General features: G+C 37.9%; 1 non-coding gene and 2 gene segments (V, D, J or C); 1 reads left to right on the top strand and 2 right to left on the bottom strand.

Moving 5' to 3' along the window:
• The first annotated feature begins 3,862 nt into the window (after nucleotides 1-3,862).
• LOC113601721 (U6 spliceosomal RNA) lies at nucleotides 3,863-3,969 on the top strand. Its single transcript, XR_003422995.1, has one exon. It is a non-coding gene; the product is annotated as a U6 spliceosomal RNA (small nuclear RNA).
• Nucleotides 3,970-11,511: 7,542 nt separating this feature from the next.
• On the bottom strand, nucleotides 11,512-12,429 carry LOC113601235 (T cell receptor alpha variable 36/delta variable 7-like). The segment is given in 2 exon segments: nucleotides 11,512-12,116; nucleotides 12,305-12,429. Coding segments are annotated over 2 exon segments (420 nt in total).
• Nucleotides 12,430-19,765: 7,336 nt separating this feature from the next.
• Nucleotides 19,766-20,608, bottom strand: LOC128316166 (T cell receptor alpha variable 35-like). The segment is given in 2 exon segments: nucleotides 19,766-20,085; nucleotides 20,333-20,608. Coding segments are annotated over 2 exon segments (366 nt in total).
• Between the last annotated feature and the right edge of the window lie 621 nt (nucleotides 20,609-21,229).

Here is a 21,229-nt window from a genome sequence, read left to right as displayed (position 1 = left end):
TATGCAGTTGGGGGAGACTGGAAAAACACGTGTAAAATTAACTAACTCTAGAGGGCACTGGATGATAGGTATTAGCACTTATAACAATATAAGCAAAGTATAGGAGTGAAATATTTGCAGTTAAGAATGAATAGCTTTGGGATGCCTAGACGGCTCAGTTGGTTAAGTGGTTAAGCATCTCACTCTTGATTTCGTCTCAGGTCATGTTCTCATGATTTGTGAGTTCGAGACCCACACTGGGCTATGAGCTGACACTGCAGAGCCTGCTTGGGGTTCTCTCTCTCACTAGTGCTCTCTCTCTCTCAAAATAAATAAATAAATAAACTTAAAAATTACTTTTAAAAGAACGAGTAGCTTAATAACTGGCATAAGAGCTAGCAAGAAAAATCATGTTCATCTCCATTGATATGGAAAAGGCATGTGACAAAATACAAAACCCATTCATGTTAAAAACACTAAAAAAAAAAGGAATTACTAACAAATTCCTTAACACACAAAAAATGCATATGCATATGTCACAACCCCAAACCAACACCTACTTATGGGGAAATGCTAGAGACTTCCTTATGAAAGGTAAGGGAAAGACAAAGTCTGCTATCCTCACCACTATTTAACAGCATTTTGGAGCTACTAGATAATGCAGTCAGCTCAGAGAAAAAGAATTTGAAGCATAAGAATTGGAAAGAAGTAAAACATCATGTGCACGTTTGCAGAAGAAATGATTATATACCAGAATATCTAAAAGAGAAAAAGACAGGTTATAATATAAACAACAGTTTAAGTACAGTATTCATAGCATTCACATGCAACCCCCCCCAAAAAAACATAAAAAAACATGTAGAAGAATTGAGCACATTATTGCATAAAAGTAAAAAGAAAGAGAAAGGAAGGAAAGTTCTTTTTTTAAAAGTTTATTTTGAGAGAGAAAGAGCAGGGGAGGGGCAGAGAAAGAGGGAGAGAGAGAATCCCAAGCAGACTCAGCACTGTCAGCTCAGAGCCTGATGCAGGGCTTGATCCATAAACAGTGAGATCATGACCTGAGCTGAAATCAAGAGCCTGACAGTTAAATGACTGAGTTACCCAGGTGCCCCAAAAGGAAGGAAAATTCTTAAGTGCAAACAGACTAGGCAGACAGGTGAGTTAAATGGAATGGCAAGTTAATAAATCGGCCCAACTGTGTATGGGTATTTAGCACATGACTGACAGCATCTCATATCAGTGTGTGTGGGTGGTGGGGGGAATGACTCCTCAGTATGCTGTAATAACTTGTATCTCTTCTAACTGCTTCTATTAGATTGTGATAGTGTCCCATTTTAGAACCAGTGGTCTTCAAACTGGGGTTTATGTGCTCTTGGAGTTGTATGAAGAGTTTCCATGGGTTCTGCAGGCATAGATAATTCTAGAGGAATCCAACTATATATGATTTTCTTAAAACTTATCTGCTCTAGAAATGCCTGAGATCCAGATGTCATGCTGCTGCTTCTTTCCCATTTCCCTTTCCACTCTACCCTTCCCTTAAAAAAAAAAAAAAGAAAAGAAAAAAAGTAGTATACATCTCAACCATCCTGAATCTTAGTATGGTGTATTACTTCAGAGTGCCAAATCTCCAAGGTACCATACAAGGAGATAATTCAATGGCTTCTTCAGAGGGAGAATTCTTAACAGCTAAGCAAGAACTATAACAAGACAGGGCTATACTTCAATTAGACAACAACCTCTAGACAAGATTCCTTGTTTCTATCTATCTATCTATCTATCTATCTATCTATCTATCTATCTATCATCTTAGAATTAGTGTTTAGAAATGAATTGGTTGTTGCAGGAGAAAGGGAAACATTTCCTTTCTTCCCTTCTAGGTTTTTTGGCTGGTCTAATAATTAAAGTGACATAAGACAAATTAACAGAAGAAAAACATTTATTTATTTGTAAGGAGTTCAAAGATATATGAGTCTCAAAGAAGGACCAAAGCAGGCAGCTTTTCTTTTAGACAAAGAAACAATACATTTGTCAGGAATTGACAAGACAAAGGGGCTTGGGTTTGAAGTAGTAAATTAGTAAAGAAGTAGCAACTTTGTTTATACAGCCTTCTCAGCCTTAAATTCCCTACCCCTAGTAATAAGGATCCCTTTTACCCTCCAGGAGCAGGAATGGTGGGCTTCACATGGGGAATTTATTTCCTGCTTTCAGGAGGCCAGAGGAGGGTCAGAGTGACCTTCTTGCCCTGGCTGTGTCTTAAGTGACTGTAATTCAAAATAACCAATATGCCACAGTGGCATAATTTGGGGTGGCCTGACATGAACCCCATTACTGTCACTGAAACCCAGCATGTAACATCATTATTTGAATTGAAAAACGAAGTCAGACTTCTTCTGACAGGAAATAAATCTTATGTGGCCAGTTTGTTTGACAGTGTGGGGTATGAAGAAAAAGAGAATTAAAGACTCCAAGGTGTTTGGCTTTAATATAACTTCTTTTCTTTTCTTTTCTTTTCTTTTCTTTTCTTTTCTTTTCTTTTCTTTTCTTTTCTTTTCTTTTCTCTTTTCTTTTCTGTCTTCTCTTCTCTTCTCTTCTCTTCTCTTCTCTTCTCTTCTCTTCTCTTTTCTTCTCTCTACTTTTCTTTTTGAGATAGAAAAGAGCAAGGGAATAGCCTATGGAAGGGAATCAGACATTATGTTTTGGATATGTTAAATATAAGATGCCAATTAGACATCCAGTGTAGATATTATACCAATTACAGTATATATAAGCCTGGCTTTCAACAGAGAAGGCTGGGTTGGAGATGTAAATTTGTGAGTCATCAATGGGTAAGTCAGTGGTAATTAAAATCATATTTCTAGATGAGATTGTAGGGGAGGCAGAGCTTTACCTTTTCCTCCAGCTAGGCCTGAAAATTAACTTGAAAGAAAATGGATGAGCAGGGGGAAAACATGTAGATTTTATTTAATAATTTTTACATGTACAGGGAAGCCTTTATAGAAAAATGGGAACCCCAAGAAGTAGCCAGGCCTAAGTATTTATATGCTAAGTTGAACAAAGAGAGACAACTGTGGACAAGTAATAAAACATATGGGTAGATCGAAGGGGAAGAGGGGAGTGACTTTAACAAGGTCTGTTTGCACAGATTTCCTTCAGCACAACCTCCATCTTTGGTGTTATGAATGCTTCTTTTCTGGGTGAGGGAGGGTATCGTTTTTCACCTCCTTCTCTCAGGAAGAAAAAGAGGTGGTGGGAGAGGGGTGGCATGCCAAAAGCGCTTTTTGCACCTGCTATTTTCCAAGTGCCTTCTGCTCAAAATAATCAATATGCCAAAGTGGCACATTTTGGGGTGGCATGTCCTGACCTCCTTTAAGATTATTTAAAGAGAACGAATGTAGATAGAGAATATGTTTGAGAACTGAACCCTGCGACAACACAACATGTAGAGGTCAGTGGGAGGGGGCAGGTCTAGGGAAGGAGACAGGGCAGGAGTGGTTTGTGAGGCGGAAGGCAAACCAGGAGGACATGGACAAAGGTGGGATTCAGGGAGAAAGTAGCTGTGGTGTCACATTCTTCAAGATTCAATGAGATAAGGAATGGTAATGGATCATTGGGTTTGTTGATGGGAGACTCATTTGGGACCTTAGCGAGAGTAATTTCAGTGGAAAGGTAGGAATGAAAATCTGACTAGAGTGGATTCAAGTATAAAGGGGGTAGGGTGTAGAGATCATTAATTTAGAAAACATTTTAAAGGAGTTTTGTTTTTAAGAAAGACAAGAAACAGAAAATGTGTAAACTGGTTTTACCCATTGAGCCACTAATTCTAGTTCTAGGGTGCTGTCCTAATGAAATGATGAACATTTTAAATTAAAATTTAGATTTAAGGGTGCTCGCTTTGGCAGCACATATACTAAAATTGGAACAATACAGAGAAGATTAGCATGGCCCCCGCACAAGGAGGATGCGCAAATTTGTGAAGCATTCCATATTTTTAAAACATAAGAGGGGCGCCTGGGTGGCGCAGTCGGTTAAGCGTCCGACTTCAGCTCAGGTCACGATCTCGCGGTCCGTGAGTTCGAGCCCCGCGTCAGGCTCTGCGCTGATGGCTCAGAGCCTGGAGCCTGTTTCCGATTCTGTGTCTCCCTCTCTCTCTGCCCCTCCCCCGTTCATGCTCTGTCTCTCTCTGTCCCAAAAATAAATAAACGTTGAAAAAAAAATTAAAAAAAAACCAAAAACAAAAAACATAAGAGACTCATAAATATGGAGAACAGAGGGTTATAGGAGGGGGTGTGGGAGGGGGATGGGCTAAATGGGTAAGAGGCATTAAGGAATCTACTCCTGAAATCATTGTTGCACTATATGCTAACTAATTTGAATGTAAATTAAAAAAAAATAAAATTAAAAAAAAAGAAATATCTGTAAAAAAAAAATTAGATTTAATTTTAGTCCATGGAGTATGCTACTATTGATCTCGGGGTTGTGAGTTCAAGCCCCACGTTGGGTGTAGAGATTGCTTAAAAAAATATTTAAAAAACATTTAGATTTAAGATGGTTACCATAATGCTATTTAAAATTATTTAGGGGCACCTGGATGGCTCAGTGGGTTGAGCATCCAACTCAATTTCTGCTCAGGTCATGATCTCACAGTTCGTGAGATCGAGCCTCAAGTCGGGCTCTGTGCTGACAGCAAGGAGCCTGCTTGAAATTGTCTCTCCCCACCTCTCTGCTCCTCCCCAGCTTGTGCTCATGCTCCTTCCCTCTCTCAAAATAAAAAAAAATTAAAATTATTTAAAATAAGAAATAAAGAATCAAAATATATCAAAACATGACAATTATAAAGTTGAGTATGGTATACTTATGATGTAGAACAGTAGATCATCAATCAGTTTAAACTATGAACGCAAGGCTTTAAAAGACAGAAATGGAACTGTTAATAAAAGAACATAAAATTTTTCCTACAATACGATGTAACGAAGTACAAAAAAGTGAAAGAGAAAAAGTGAAAATAATGAGTGCTTATCTGTGAATGTTTTTAGTATTTTTTTCTATTTTTTCCACTCAGAAATTTGTAAACATATCTCAGACTAACATGACTGATGTTCACTATAATGAAGGTAAACTGATGATTATCCGCCTCTATATAATTCCAACTATTTTGACTAGACAATGCTTCTAGGCACCACAAATTCAGCCCATAAAATAATGCAGAATCAATCAAGAGTCTCTCCCCATCTCTGGGTATTAATTATGGATCTATTGGTTGTAAATGACAAAATCTTGACTCATGCTGGCTTGTTCCCCAAAGACAGTGTTTTGACTTTTGCAGCTCCAGGCAGAGCTGGATCTACAGGTTCAGATTATGCTCTCTGAAATCTGTCCTTCTTCCTGTCTCAGCACTGTCTTTCTGAGTCTTAGACTAAGATGTGAATGATACTCCCAAATGTTGTGCAGTGAATAACTTGCACAATTCACAAAAATTTGGAGGCTTTACTGGACAGAAAAAAACCATGAAAGCCACAGGTATCCACTTAAAGAAATCTGTCTGCAAAGCAGTTATACTAACTGACTTCTTGCGTCTTTGTGTTTACTCTCTTGTCCACAGTGGTTTCAACTTTTGAGATGCTGGAAGCCTATTTAATAACAAATCTTAAGTGTGCCCTTTTGGACAAATCTTCTCTGTCCATGGCCCATTCCTATTTCTCCTCTCTTTCCTTTGAATTGTTCTTGGTCTCTTCCACCACTCAAGATCCTAAATGAGTCTGTCATAGCATTGCCCAACATTCTGCACCAAGAAAATCTTCCCCTGACAGGAACAGTGGTGAGTGACATAATTCTAGCTCTAATGACTGTTTTTTCAGATTGGATTGTAGATATTTGATGGAAATAAAAGGTGCAGACTTTGAAAATTTCTACATCTCTCACTTCATCTATCACCAAATAATGTTATAGAAAGCCTTTTATTTGATAACATAGATTTCTCTTTCTCACTGTTATCAGTCTCTAATTTTAAAGAATGTCTTTCTTTTCTGAATGATGTGGAGATAAGATGAAATCACCAAAAGGCAGAGCAACCATTTTAGTTTTACTATAGAGTTGGTGTCTATTTTTTTTAAATGTTTATTTATTTTTTTGAGAGACAGACAGAGTGCGAGCAGGGAAGGGGCAGACAGACAGGGTGACACAGAATCTGAAGCAGGCTCTAGGCTCTGAACTGTCAGCACAGAGCCTGACACAAGGCACGATCTCGTGAACCACGAGATCATGACCTGAGCTGAAATTGGTCACTTAACCAACTGAACCACTCAGATGCCTCTATGTCTACTTTTTAAAGTGTTTACTTGAGTCTCAAAACCTGCATCAATTAATAGAAAAAAAGAACTACAAGTCCCCTAAAAACTTAACATATTGCTGCCTGAAGAACCATTCTGTTTTACGTACACCCAACCATATTTTTCTAAGAGTTAATGTGAAACAGAATGTAGCTATGTTTTATTTGTTTGGTCTGTAGTATTTGATTTAAAATTTTGTTCTTTATGCGGTTAATGAATTGAAAAAAGCAATTAGTCTTCCCCTTCCTGCAAACAAAACTCAGGCTGGAAAGTGATCATAAAATTGAAACACACTTGAAAAAGCATTTAGATTTTTCCTTTTCTCCAATATGGGCTATTCATTGGTGGTTGAATTGCTCAGAGAAAAGAAAATTTATATGTTCATTGGATCAATTATTACAGTAATCCAGTATTTCCATACATTTAGAAATGTGCTTATAAAAGTAAATCTTTGATGTTATTTAACAATTTAAATTTAGACGAACATCTCATTCTGAAAAACAATTTCAAGTTATTTAACAATTTAAATTTAGATGAACATCTCATTCTGAAAAACAATTTCAAGTTATTTTTTAATTTTGTTTATGGTAAAGACATATAATCTCATGATTTCTCTTTGTCTGGGAGGAACCCGGTTCTGGGCTGTGTGTAGTCTCTTGGATTAATAATTGGCTCAAACTGACATTTCGTATTATCTCACAGTACTACCCAATAAAAATTATCCCCTTTAGTAATACTAAAAACTTCTAATTTTCATTCAGTTTCCATGAATCTGGAAGTGATTTTTTTTTTATTGGTGGCAAAGTTTAGAAGCATTTTAGTTAGGTTCTTTTATGGCATTTTCTCCATTCAAATCTTAAATTCTTAATTTTGCACAAAATCATATAATTTTGTAATTCTTTACAATCACTGGGAAATGGACATTCCACTTTTCTTTGAATATTTTCTGTAATGAGGAATATTTTACACTTCAAAGCAGTCTGTTTTGTTTTGAAAAACCTCTAGCTGAAAATTGTCTCCATATAAATTCTAACTGTTGGCTATAAAGGTGGTTATTAGCTATAAATATGACACGTGGGTCATTCATTCATTCAACCATCATTTAGTGAATGCTTATTGGTAAGAAAAAATTTGATGTCTTCAGAAAGCTTAAATCAGACTATTGGCTAAAAATCTAAGAGTATTTGTATACATGTGGATTATGGGAGATGATGTAAGTAAGGTAATGTTATTTCAAAACCTTGGGAGCTTCCTAAGTGAAATCTGAAATTGACCCTGATACACAGGGAGTGAGGAAAGACAGAACCCTCCAGATTAGTAGGTAGCAAGTTTAGTAAGCAAGGAGACTTACATGTGAGGTTTGTCTTGGGTGGCCTCAGGACGAGTAGATGTCTGCCCCTGCCTGTCTGAATCTTAAGGTCATATAGAGGCCAACTGGGTTCAGTCACATATTCAGCCCAGATGGTCTCAACAACACAATGCTCTGTCTCTCTTTTTTAATGTTTATTTTATTTTTGAGGGGGGGAGGGACAGAGACAGAGGGAGACACAGAATCTGAAGCAGGCCCCAGGCTTTGAGCTATCAGCAGAGAGCCTGATGGTAGGCTTGAACTCACGAATGGTGAGATCATGACGTGAGCCTAAGTCAGACACTTAACCAACTGAGCCACCCAGGTTCAGCCACCCAACACAATGCTCTCTTAAGGCTGCATCCTTGAAGTGACTGCTAGTGTGGGAATGGTGGGTAGAATATACATTTCAAAGATAGGGAAGGGGGTGAGAAGCCTCCAATTGCTGGGGTCCAGCTTGAGGTCCAACCAGTGGTCGTATTGCTTGATGACTTCCTCTAACAGGTGGAAATCAGAAGCTATAAAGAAACAGTGTATTTGACTATATGAAATTTGAAGTATATTCAAAAACAAAATATACCATGCCATATACTATTAAAAAAGTCAAAAAACAAGTGGACTGAGGAAGTGTTGGAAAATTTGTACAGCCCTAGCATATATTTTATTGATGAGAAGTAAATAACCTAAAAGAAGAATGGATACAGATACAAAACACAATTTACACAAGAGAAAACCCAATCTGCCATAAACTTTTGATCTTGCTGGAAATCAGAGAAATGCAAATTGGAGCAACAATGAGTTAATTTTTGGCCTATCATATTTGTAAATTTGAAAGACTCCATATTGTCTAAAACTAGTGAGAATAAAGGGAAAATCCACACCAATTGTGTGACATGCTATACCTTTATTTGAAAGTAATCCAAAAGTCTGTTAAAAATAAATATGAAAATATCCTTTGATCCTGTAATCTAATTTTTAAAAATCTATATGTAATATAGATCTATATAATATAGATATAGTTATTTATCACAGCAGTTGTCCTAAATAGACAAGATAATATCTATCCATAAAGAAATGCTTGTGCCAGATGCATGGGTTTGGGCCCAAGCTCAGGGCCTTGGAAGATTATAAAAATATGCACTTTTATTTATTTTTTGAGTATATCTCCTGAGGACTCTCAGTGATATTGCAAAGAGATATGGGATCTTCTGGGTCCAGCTGTGTCAGGCAAGGACAAAAAGAAGAAGGTGGTGAGAAGATCCTTAAGAACCTTGTTGAATAAGAAACATACTTATTGAGAGAGAAGCTTAAAGAAAACAAGTGGATTTAGTGGGAATCAGAGTGAGAATACTTGAGGAACAGGGTGATGGTCTGTTTCTTTAACTTAGTATTACCCTATAGACATTTCCTATTTCACTTTATAATCTTTATATTTTAGAGGTGTTTTTTTCTAAACATACTCTAACATGGCTAAATATTAAAAATAGTTTTAAAATTTTGGAGGCAGCACCTCAAATTTCATGTTTCTTGTGCTCATTGCTCTCTTGGCAGATTTTCTCCTTAGGGAAAATGCAGTGGGATGCATGGGTCACAACTCATGGTCGTTTACCTTTTACCCGTGTGAGTTATAGCCAAGAATGAGAATGACCTTGACCGGGTAAAAGCCTGTGTCCCAGTGTATATCATTGCATTCAGCCATGTGTGGGAAGTCTCATAAGACCCCTCCCTACTACGCATGAAAGAAATGTCTAACATTATGAAATATTTTAAACAGATTGAAAATCCGATAAAATAATTTAATAGACTTCGTTTACATGCTATATGGATCTAATAACTGCTGAAATTTTGTGATCCTTTATATCAAGCCATAGGTAGGCACTTCTATCCATCTGACTGTCTTAAATGCACTGGAGACTAAGCCTCTAAGAGGTGTCTTGTATGGGAGAACTTGAGGGCATGTGCACACTGTAAACAGCTAAGGGTAGGATGGTTTTTGCAGTGAATAATTAGAGTTGATGTTGTGAATTTTTTTTTATTTTTCAATTTTTGCCTTTTATAGATCTTGATGACTAAAGGGGGGATGATAAGATAAAAAATCCAGTTCACACACCACTTTCGGGGAACATACCTCATGTGTGAACGATGGCCACCTGTAGAGCGATTACTTACTCGTCTTCCTTTGACTCTTTTCTTCCTGGGTCTTCAAATGAAACAAAACAAAACAAATATATCTTCTTCCTATTGTTTTTACTTTACAGTATTTCCCTTAGAAACACTGGGGAGACTTACCCAGGATTTCCCACTTCTATCTTATAATCTTAAATAAAGAAAAGCTGGATTCTCCTCCCATCTCCACATCTTGGTTTCTGGCTCTTGGTGTAGATAGAAAAGGGGGAAGAAGAGAAAACGGGCAGAGGCATGTGCAGGCTGAAAACCAGCAGGTACATTGCAGTCGTTTTTATCCTATTTCTTTTCCTTTTCCTTGAATAACTACTGGCCCTTTTCCCACACTGTCTCATTTCCTGGACAGTGGAATCTAAACTGCACTCAACTGCAATGCATTTCCTAACAAACTCATGAGTTCAAGCTGCCTTTACTGTCTTCACTCGCCTATGATAATAGGGCATTAAAACACTCCACGTACAGGAATAGTCATTAAAATCAATTATCAGGAGAGGTAGGTCTTTTTGTAACTTTTACACCTTCCCCACTTAAGGGAGCATTAGTCCACAGTGATTTGAAGGGCTAGCAATCAAAAATCTTGTTGTAATACTGTGTCGCTTGGTCATGTATAGTTAATCATTGTAATCCAGCTAAACATGAGTGTCAGATAATAACCACAGAATGCAGTTTCGCCTTACTTGGGTTTTGGCATTTTAAAATAGAGGGTATTGTATATTTTTTTCTATTTGTGAAATAATCCTCGGTATTGAGTTCCTGTGGGGTTGTTTGAAAAATAAAGACTATTATAAAGTAGAAAATAAACAGTGTTAAGCCCCATACTCAAAAAATACCGATACAGTGATAAACATTGTGGTGTTATTGTGAACATGTTATTTTATTCACATGGCAAGCACATCTTATTCCAGTGTTTCATGTACTTTTTTGGTATATAACTGTGGTCACACTGTTGGTAATTATTTTTCTCCTGGGATATTTAACATGGGGCATGTAATGGAAAAAGCATGGCCTTCAGAGTCAGATGGACTTGATTTCAAATTCTAGCAGTTATTTTTCAGAAGGCAACTTTAATCTTCCCAAATTTGCATTTCCTAACCTGTTAACTGAGAAGAACAATGATCCATCACAGTTGTTTTGAAATTTTAATGAGGTAATATTTGCCAAGCACAAGGCCTATCATGTTTACTCTCAAAAAACAGTAGTCTCCATTGCTAACTCTGTAAACACAATATATATGAGTTCATTTATTTCACTGAAAAAATATACCGTAATAGAGCTAAGCTAAGTGTATGTTAGCTTGGCATTAACTTAGTTTAGCTAGCCTTCTTCTTTTGGGAGACTGCTTCTGGCACTAAGTTTTCAAATTAATGTGCAAGCTCTCGAGAAAGCTACCCTCATGAAGCACCTAGCTTAAGCAACCACCCAAAGATGAAGGGAGTAAGTAAGAACACTGCAAGTGACGAAGAAAAGCTTTTGTTTGAATCAAGTAATGATGTTTTCTGGTTCCCACCCTTTGTTCTTTGCTAATAGTCCAGCAAGAAAAGTGGCAGGCAGAACTCTACCTATAAATGTGCCTATTCTAGGTGGAAATAGCTGACTCAAATCAACCAGACTTTCTATCCATCATGCTGTTAGGTACAGTCCTTGATTTGTGGTGCACATACAAGTTGCTGGTGCAATCCTGGCAAAAGGGCTTTCTTTCTCCCCCAGGGCATGATGGTGTTGTTATAGAGTTGGTATTGTATGAGTGACCCTGTAAAAATATTTGTTATGCAGATGTCCATAAAAAGCACAGACAAGGTAGTGAATGCAGGGATCGGACTCAGTAAGCCACAAGTAATTGTCAACATGGGCATGAGGGTCTTAACTGATGGTTGCTTTTCCTTACAGTTTACTTTTGGGGTTGTGCCTGATTTAGCAAGGTCCCCATCTAACAGTCGCAGGAGCCTCAGCTGTACTATTTGGGGACGGGCTGCAGCTGACTAGACCACACTGTGCCTCCACTGCACACAAGTAGGTAGCTGAGTCTCCGAGCTGGGTGGCTGTGATGTGCAGGGTGCTGAGAAGTGCTTTCTTATCTAATGTCCCTTTTAACCTTCCTGACTTCTGAATCCCATTTGAAATTTGTCTAAACAGAAAGGTAGGAGCGTTCTCTTGCTGCTGAAACCAAAGTAGGCTTTGAAAGTTGGTCACTTGGTAACTGCAGTTGAGAGTTGCACTGTCTTCCTCCTGGACAACCAGAGATGGGGGGCTCTGTATCACCTTGTCTTCACTGCTCACCCCTGTTCAGAAAAAAAAAAAAGAATTAAATAAATCAGTCAGAGAAAGAGTGATGTCAGATCAAGTCTTCTCAGAGATCATAATTAGTCTCCACTGGAACAGCAGATAAGTCAAGATGAATGCCACTTTTCTGAGAATCAGTCCTCAGGTTTTCCAGGTTGTCCCTGCCGTTTGTGATAATGCTACTCACAGCTCAGCTGCAGCCAAAAGATTGCTAGTGAAGCTAGTGGCCACTTCTCCATCCTTCCACTCTTGAGTTGGTTTTCCTGAGCAAAATGTGATTCACTGCCCTGAGCTTTTCTTGTTCTTTTTTGAAACAACACCCTTTCCCCCAGGACCCGCCCCCGCGCCCCCCCCACCCCCAAACACACACATAATCTGAAAGGGAAATAGCAATTTGGCTCTTCAGCCAACCAGAAAAATAAATGTCATTTGGCCCTAATTCAAATTCAAATCCTTCCCACTCAGGCAGTCAGGAGTCATTCAAAAGAGAGCACTGCCATCTTGTGAGCTGGTGCAGAATAGCTGAAAACTTGTATCCACTTGTTTTACCGATGATAATAGATTCTTCCAAAATTGTCTCATGGCTGAAGGATAGCCTATCCAAAGCTACCCACAGTTCTAATAGTCCAGGGTTCTTTGGCTCAGTGAGGGCAGAGAGGGATGGGAAGTAGGAAAAGGCTGAACTAACATTCAAGTAGGAACCTAGCCTGTGAGGTAAAGGACTACAGCACTCTGGAGACTTGGAGGAAAAGGCGGGGAAAGAGGCAAAGGTCCTTCCAAAAGCTCTTTGAAGGTTCACTGTTGATCTCATTATCCTGGAACACATACTTAGAAAGCAGTATTTCTAATAAACAGCAGGGTCTCTGATAATTCACAGGGTATATTTGGATGAAAGGCAGTTGTTGAAGTGTTCTTTCCTGTTTCATCACAATTTGGTCAAAACAAATACCAAGACATCACCACTATAACCTCATTTCTAAATCCACTGAGACCCTTCCCTCCTGAAAATATTGTTTTCTACCCAGCAATTCATTGTTTATGCTATTCGCTTGTTCTATAGACTTCTATTTTCATGTTTTGTTTTTTGTTTTATTTTATTTTATTTTATTTATTTATTTTATTTTAATTTAATTTTATTTTATTTTATTTTTTAAGTAGGCTTCATGCTCAGTACAGAGTCCAATGTGGGGCTTGAACTAATGACTCTGAAATCAAGACCTGAGCTGAGATCAAGAGTGGGACTCTTAATTGATGAGCCACCCAGGTGCCCCATAGACTTCTATTTTCTTTAAATTCCTGCACTAAATTCATTTCCAGATGGTGACAACACAACACTGGGGAACACATTTTGTACTGTATATTACTAAGGTATATTCATCCATATATTTTGGGATAAGTATTCCTACATAAATCGTGATGTGAGTCTCTCCCCTTTAGAAGTTAAAAAATGATTTCTACTTATTCTTTGAAAATACATTTTTTCTGATTTAGTAAAGAAATAAATGGACATTGCAGAACATTTGGGAACCACAGGGAAGCACCAGGCAGAAAATATAAATCCTTTGCAATTCTACCCTATACCCCCAACATGTTGCCATCCAAAACTTTCTTTTTTTGTATCCTATCATAGATTTGTTCAAAATAAAGTTGCTTTCTTTTCTCATTTTGTACAATTTTCTAAAGCATTATAGACTTTAAGCAATGGTGGGGGGATGGCTAGATAGAACGTCAGCTTAACATTTAGAAAGAAGTGGCCCCTCCCCCAACTGTCCCAGTGCATGATAATCTAATGTACTCAATTCTGGCATCCACCCCACCTTCTCACCCAGGTGCATGGTTGCTAGAGAACCTCCCAACCATCCTGCTAAGTGTCCAAGACACCATTTGGCCTTGAGTTGTTCTAAAGGTGCTGTAAGGTAATGTATTCAAGTGTGGTTGGGGGCTGAAAGGGTTCTTGCTGCCTAGAGAGAGAAGTGGCCACTTGCATGAAGTGTGAAAATTTACCTGGAACAGGATTTAGGGGCCGTCAGCCTTCTGGACACTTACCTGGAGAGCAGGCTAGTGGGTGGGGAAGGCCATGAACTAGCTTGGCTCTTGAGCACTTAAACTGTGTCTTAGCAGCTGCTCCTTCTTGCCTCTTGCCCATTTTTAATTCCTTTCTTGCATCAGGGGCCTTGACATCGCATGTCCCCCTCCTCCTGACTCTCCAGCATCTCCTGGCTTCCCTTACAAATCCTCTTTATCCCTTCACATCAAAAGTTTCATTATCTTCTTTATTCATTTGTTTCTCCTAGAAGAGTCTCCATGATTCATTCAAGCAGAACTTTATGCTTTAGGAACAGGAAATATGGAGTCTATTTCCTTGAGTTCTGGGGAAGATGAGATATTTACGATCCTTATCAGGCAAGGTGACCTGTCATGACCCAATCCATAAGGGGTTGAATGAGAGCGAAAAAAGACAAAATGGCTAGATTTTCAAATCAAGGGAAAATGAAATTTAAAGGAAATAAAATTTTATTTTATTTTATGGTTATTCTGTAACTCATTTGTTTGTCGCTTGAACAGTCTATGTTAAATGTATTTCCACACCATTATGTGAGGTTCTACTTCATTTTTTCTTTAATGACTGGAGTGTTCTGTAGTATAGATGTTTAATTATTTAATCATTTACTGAGTGCTGAATACATAGTTCCTAGTTTCTCTGCTCACTATCATGTTTATTGTGAATTTTTAGTTGATAATTTTATTAGACTTAGGGTTCTTCTAGTCTTTTTTTTTTTTTTTTTGTAATGTGACTGTAAGGGCAAGAATCTTAGCACAACATTACCATTTAGTTTGGGATTCTTTTAATTCTTACATCTCTCTGGATACTTAGCTAGATGGGCTGCACGACTAATTTCCATTCTTTAGCCAGCTGAATCCTAAATTCTTTAATTTCAGGCTTCATTACAAAAAAAAACTCCCCAATTCTAACATAACACACCAGAGTAAGTTCATAGCAGCCCCTAAAAGACTCTCATTTATATTCTAGTAAATTGCACTGGGATGTTTACCAGTAGTATGTTTGTTTGTTTGTTTTTTAAATGATATTTTTTTAATGTTTATTTTTGAGAGAGAGAGATAGATCATGAGTGGGAGAGAGGCAGAGAGAGGGAAACACAGAGTCTTAAGTGGACTCCTGGCTCTGAGCTGTCAGCACAGAGCCCGATGTCGGGCTTGAACCCACAAACCCTCAGATCATGACCTGAGCCAAAGTCAGACGCTCAACCAACTCAGCCATCCAGGTGCCCCACCAGGAGTATGTTTGTAATCAACACTGATTCAGGGGTCACAAAAAAGAGAGAGGGAATGAACTGTACTTACCTGTTCATAATCCTTTACTTCCAAATGGATGCCTGCACAGGTTATTTGTATAAACAACCAAGTTTTAGAAATACTGCCAAGTCAAAGAGAAGGTTTTAAAAGCAGTCAGAAAATAAAAGAGGCTATTGACAAGGGAATGGCAAAAACACCTAGGCAGACCCCTTAAAATCAGCAATGGAAGCATGATATACTGGAAAATACCTTCAAAGTGCTGATAGAAGATAGCTATGAACCTAGAATTGTAAGTAAACTATCTTTAAGGGTGAAGTTGAAACTAAAGCTACAGAAGTGTATCCCCAACAAAACTTCAATTCTAAGGGATGTACCTCAGGAAGGAGTAAAATAATCTCAGAAGAAAGGTCTGAGATGCAAGAAGGGATAGTGAGCAAAGGAATTGGTAACACAGGGATAATCTAAATAAATATCAGCAGTAAAAGCCAATATTAATAATTAATAATTTCTTTTCCTTTTTAAAAAAAGATGTTTATTTTTGAGAGAGAGGGAAAGTGTGAGGGAGAATCCAAAGCGAGCGCTGTGCTGACAGCAGAGAAGCCTGATGCTGGGCTCGAATTCACAAACTGTGAGATCATAACCTGAGCCAAAGTCGGATGTTCAACCTACTAAGCCACCCAGCTTGCCCCAGCGATGTTTTTTCCTTTTAAAGTCATGATCTAAAACAGCTGATGATAGCATGGAAGCCAGTAAAGTTCAATTTAAGTTATAGTATTTTAAGGTTTGAAAATTTTTCAGAAAGGTGGTTAAGCCATAGATTAACTTTAGATTTTAGGTATGCATGGTAAATCTTCAAAGATAAATACTAAAGGATTATTTTTAGAAGGAGCATGTAACTTCCAAACCAATAGAGGGGGAAATGGGATAAGAAAAAAACAAAAGAAAAAAAATAACAAAAAAGAAGACACAAATTGAATCACTTCCCCACATGCAAAAGGGGGAAAAGGAGAAAACAAATATAAAGAATACTTTAAGGGGATCCTGGGTGGCTCAGTTGGTTAAGCAGTCCAACTTCAGCTCAGGTCATGATCCCACAGGTCATGAGTTCAATCCCCGCATCGGGCTCTGTGTTGACAGCTCAGAGCCTGGAGCCTGCTTCAGATTATGTGTCTCTCTCTCTCAAAAATAAAAAAACTTTAAAAAATATTAAAAAAAAAAGAAGAATACGTTAAGATGGTGGAATCAAGTCTTAATTCTGAAAAATTATAAAAAATGTAAATAGAACTAACCCATTAAAAAGTAGAGATTGTAAGATTGATACAAAGCCAGAATCTAGTCACATCTTTTTCAAAGAGACCATCTTAAACATAGGAGTCAATGAAGTTTGAAAGTAAAAGATGGAAAAATATGTGCAGGGAAATCCTAACTAAAAAAAAAACCTTATGAATCTATGTTAATAATGGAAAAAAATACTTTAAGGCAAGAAATATTTTTAGGGATAAAGAAGGTCTTTAATCAATAATAAAAGTTTACTTAATTCCAGTATGATGGAATGATTCTTAACTTCCATGTATTTAATATTAAATACATAAAGCAAAAATTGATGGAATGGTAGAAATTGAAAAATTCACTTATAGTGATATTTCAATATATCTCTATCAATTACTGACAGGACAAGGAGACAAAATGTTATTTATTATACAAAAGACCCACACAGAGTTGATTTAATAGACATATATAGAACTCTGCACAAAAAAATGAGAGGATATTTCTTCTCAAGCACATGCAGATAATAAAAAATAACTAAATATTAGACTATAATGTATATTTGCACAAATCTCAAAGAATCAGTATTATCAAGGTATTCTTTAATAAACAAATAATACTGCTACATATTTTAGATGTGATCATGTAATTCTGATTATGTTAAAAATACGGGCCTATCCCAAGGGATGTATTTTGAATTATTTATGGATGGAATGACTAATGTTTAGAATTTGCTTTAAAATAATTCAGCTGGGTAAGGGTCAGAAAAAAGGAGTATGGATGAAAAAGATTGGTCATAGAGTGATAATTTATCATTGTCGAATTCAGGTGATGAGTACATATTTATGATATTATTCTTTCTTTTGTGCTTGTTTGGAGATGTCCATTATAAAACATTAATTTAAAAATACTATTGGGGCACCTGGGTAGCTTAGTCGGTGGAGGCAGCAACTCTTGATTTCGGCTCAGGTCATGATCCCAGGGTCATGGGATCAAGCCCTGCATAGGACTCCATGCAGAGCGTGGAGCCTGCTTAAGATTCTCTCTCTCTTCCTCTGCCCTTCCCCCACTACTCACATGCACGTTCTTTCTCTGAAATAAAAAATAATAATAAAAAATCAAAGTACTACCCATTGAGATACTCGTCATTTTTCTCCTTTAACCTGCTAATGTTGGAATTATATGAATAGATTTTCCTAATGTTAAGCCTTCCACACATTTCTAAGATAAACTTTACTCATAGTATTTTATGTTACATATTCATGATTAGTTTATATTTGTCCATATTTTTCAGTTATTTTCATAAATGAAATTTCTTTTTAATTTCCCTTTCTTAACTGTCTTAATTGGTTCATTTATTTTTTATTTATTTTAAATTATTTTATGCTTTTTTAAAATTTAATTCCAGGGGTGCCTGGGTGGCTCAGTCAGTTAAGTGTCTGAGTTCAGCTCAGGTCATAATCTCACAGTTCGTGTGTTCAAGCCCCACATCGGACTCTGTGCTGGCAGCACAGAACCTGGAGCCTACTTCAGATTCTGTGTCTTCCTCTTTCTCTCTGCCCCTCCCCTGCTCACATTCTGTCTCTCTCTCTCAAAAATAAATAACAATTTAGAAAAATAAGAAAAAATTAATTCCAGTATTATTAACATACAATGTTATATTAATTTCAGGTGTACAATAGAGTGATTCAACAATTCTATACATTACTCAGTGCTCATCATGATGAGTGTACTCTTAATCCCCTTCAACTATTTCACCCATCCCCATCCACCTTCCCAGTGGTAACTATCAGTTTGTTCTCTACAGTTAAGAGTCTGTGTTTTGGTTTGTCTCTTTTTTCTTTGTTCATTTGTTTTATTTCTTAAATTCTACATATGAGAGAAATCATACGGTATTTGCTTTTCTCTGACTGACTTATTTTATTTAGCATTATACCCTCTAGATCCATCCGTGTTGTTGCAAATGGCAAGATATCATTCTTGTTTTATGGCTGAGTAATATTCCATTATGTGCAAATCCCTTGCCCATTTTAAAATTGGTATTTGCCTTTTTATTGTTGAGTTGTAAGTTATTTTTTATATATTCTCAATACTGTGTCCTTATCAGATATATGACTTGCAAATATAGTTTTCCATTCTGTGGCTTGTCTTTTCATTTTCATTGGTGGAAAACTTTGTGGTCTCTGACAAAAGTTCTTAATATGGATAAAGTGCAGTTTATTTTTTTCTTTGGTTGCTGTGCTTTTGATATCATGTCTAAGAAATGGTTGCATAGTCCAGGATCACCAAAATTTTGCCTGTATTTTCTTCTGAGAGCTTATAGTTTTGGCTCTTACATTTAGATCTTTGATCCACTTGAAATTTTTTTTCAGTTTTCATTTATTTATTTTGAAAGAACCAGAGAGAACATGAGTGAGGGAGAGGCAGAGAGAGAGGGAGACAGAGAAAATCTTCGCCATCAGCACAGAGCCAGATGCAAGCATCGAACCCATGAAACCATGAGACCATGACCTGAACCAAAATCAAGAGTCTGGATGCTCAACTGACTGAGCCACCCAGTGCCCCAATTTGAGTTAATATTTGAATAGGTGTATATTCTTTTGCACGTGGCTATCCAGTAGTCCCAGCACCATTTCCCCATTGGATGGTCTTAGCACCCTTGTTAAAAATCATTTGCCCATGGATGTCTGGGTTTACTCCTGAACTCTCAATTCTCCTCCACTGATATCTATCCATTTTTAAAGAGAGATGTGTTAAATCTTCTACTGTGATTTTGTACTGATCATTTCTCCTTACGTACTGACAAAATAAGTAAATAAATCTCTCTACATATTAAAAAGGAGTTGTGTTCATTAAGCAAAGAGCACAATCTTTAGAAGATAAAGCCTTGAATACATGAGAGTTTGCAGTAATGGCAGGTGAGAATTCTACCACTGAACCACCAATGCCCCATGAGAGTTTGCAGTAATGGGAGAGCAGGGCACATAGGTTGTGTGTATGATCATATTTCATGCCAAGAGGAGCAGCAGCTCGAGGCAGCATAGTGACTAGGGTTCCAGCTGCAAGTTTATGTGCAGGTTGCAGGTGCTCGGGGAGCACAGTGCTGCACACTGCAGAAGTAGGTGCCTGCATGTTTAGTCTCAGAGGCTGAGATGTTCAAGAAGCTGTCCATTCTCGTTGTGCCCAACTGAGCAGTCAGTTTTCCACTTCTGGTCACTTCACCAGCCTTATATGAGGCTATCAGTAGGACAAGGCCTTCCCCAGGATCCTGCTTGAACCATAGTAAGGTGTTGATTGTACTTGAGGAATTGCAGTTCATGGAGATATCCTCTCCTTCCCGAACAGACACAGACTGAGGACTCTGATTCACCTGCTGGCCATTCACCCCTGTTTAGAAAGACAAAAGAAGGTATTCAAAATCATTTTTAGGTCATTTTTGTTGGAGCTGTGATGGGCACTCTTCCCTAACTCCCAGCTTTACCACTGTGCTTTTTTTCTTTCCTCCCTCCCTGTCTAGCTTTTCTCCTTCTGCTTCTCTTTTCATAGACCTGACTAAAACATCACCTTTTGCCTTCACAGAATTTCCACCTCTTTAGAATTCTCTGTGTGAGACTCAGAAACCCCCAAGACTCACATGTCAGCTGCATCCACAAGAATATTAATGAACCTTTGAGGAGCATCCTTATCACAAGTCGTTCAGCAAAGAATTATTTCCTAAAAGGGTTTTTGCTTCAAGAAACTCCTCTGGGCTTCGTGTAACGCTATAAATACCACCGTGATGTTAAAATATCTGTTCTGTGTTTCAGCCAATCTGATCTCTAACTGGAGGTTTCTCTGAGTTTGGAGCTGATCTTGAAGGTTAAGTCTGAATGGAGACACCGCCCCCTTATGACTTGTCACTGGATTGCTGTTCTTTCATGCCACTATTGGAGAGTTGTAAAAATAATTCTATTTCTCCCATTCATTTGATGAACCCTTAGGAGTACCCACTATCTGCTAGGGAAATACAGAGATATGAACAAGACAGACAGGAACTCTGCACCTGGGCACCTTATAATATCTCCCTGGAAAATCAGTGAGAGCTGGATTTATGATTAAGCATGGTGAATCGGAGACATATTTTTTTCTCTGTGCCTTTCTCAGAAACCACTGAGAGTAAACATTCTTTTAAAAGTCACGAACCTCACGGGGCGCCTGGGTGGCGCAGTCGGTTAAGCGTCCGACTTCAGCCAGGTCACGATCTCGCGGTCCGTGAGTTCGAGCCCCGCTTCAGGCTCTGGGCTAATGGCTCGGAGCCTGGACCCTGTTTCCGATTCTGTGTCTCCCTCTCTCTCTGCCCCTCCCCCATTCATGCTCTGTCTCTCTCTGTCCCAAAAATAAATAAGAAAACGTTGAAAAAAAAATTAAAAAAAAAAAGTCACGAACCTCAAAGGACATATAGAACAGAGACAAGAGATGATGACGGCCTGTAAGACGTTTAGGGAACTGATTGTGAACAGATAACTGGTAACTGGTTTAGCTGACTGAAGAA

This window comes from Acinonyx jubatus, chromosome B3, assembly GCF_027475565.1.
Source record: "Acinonyx jubatus isolate Ajub_Pintada_27869175 chromosome B3, VMU_Ajub_asm_v1.0, whole genome shotgun sequence".
NCBI classification, from domain to species: domain Eukaryota; kingdom Metazoa; phylum Chordata; class Mammalia; order Carnivora; family Felidae; genus Acinonyx; species Acinonyx jubatus.
Note: the sequence above shows the minus strand (reverse complement) of the source record. Positions and strands in the feature narration are given on the sequence as shown.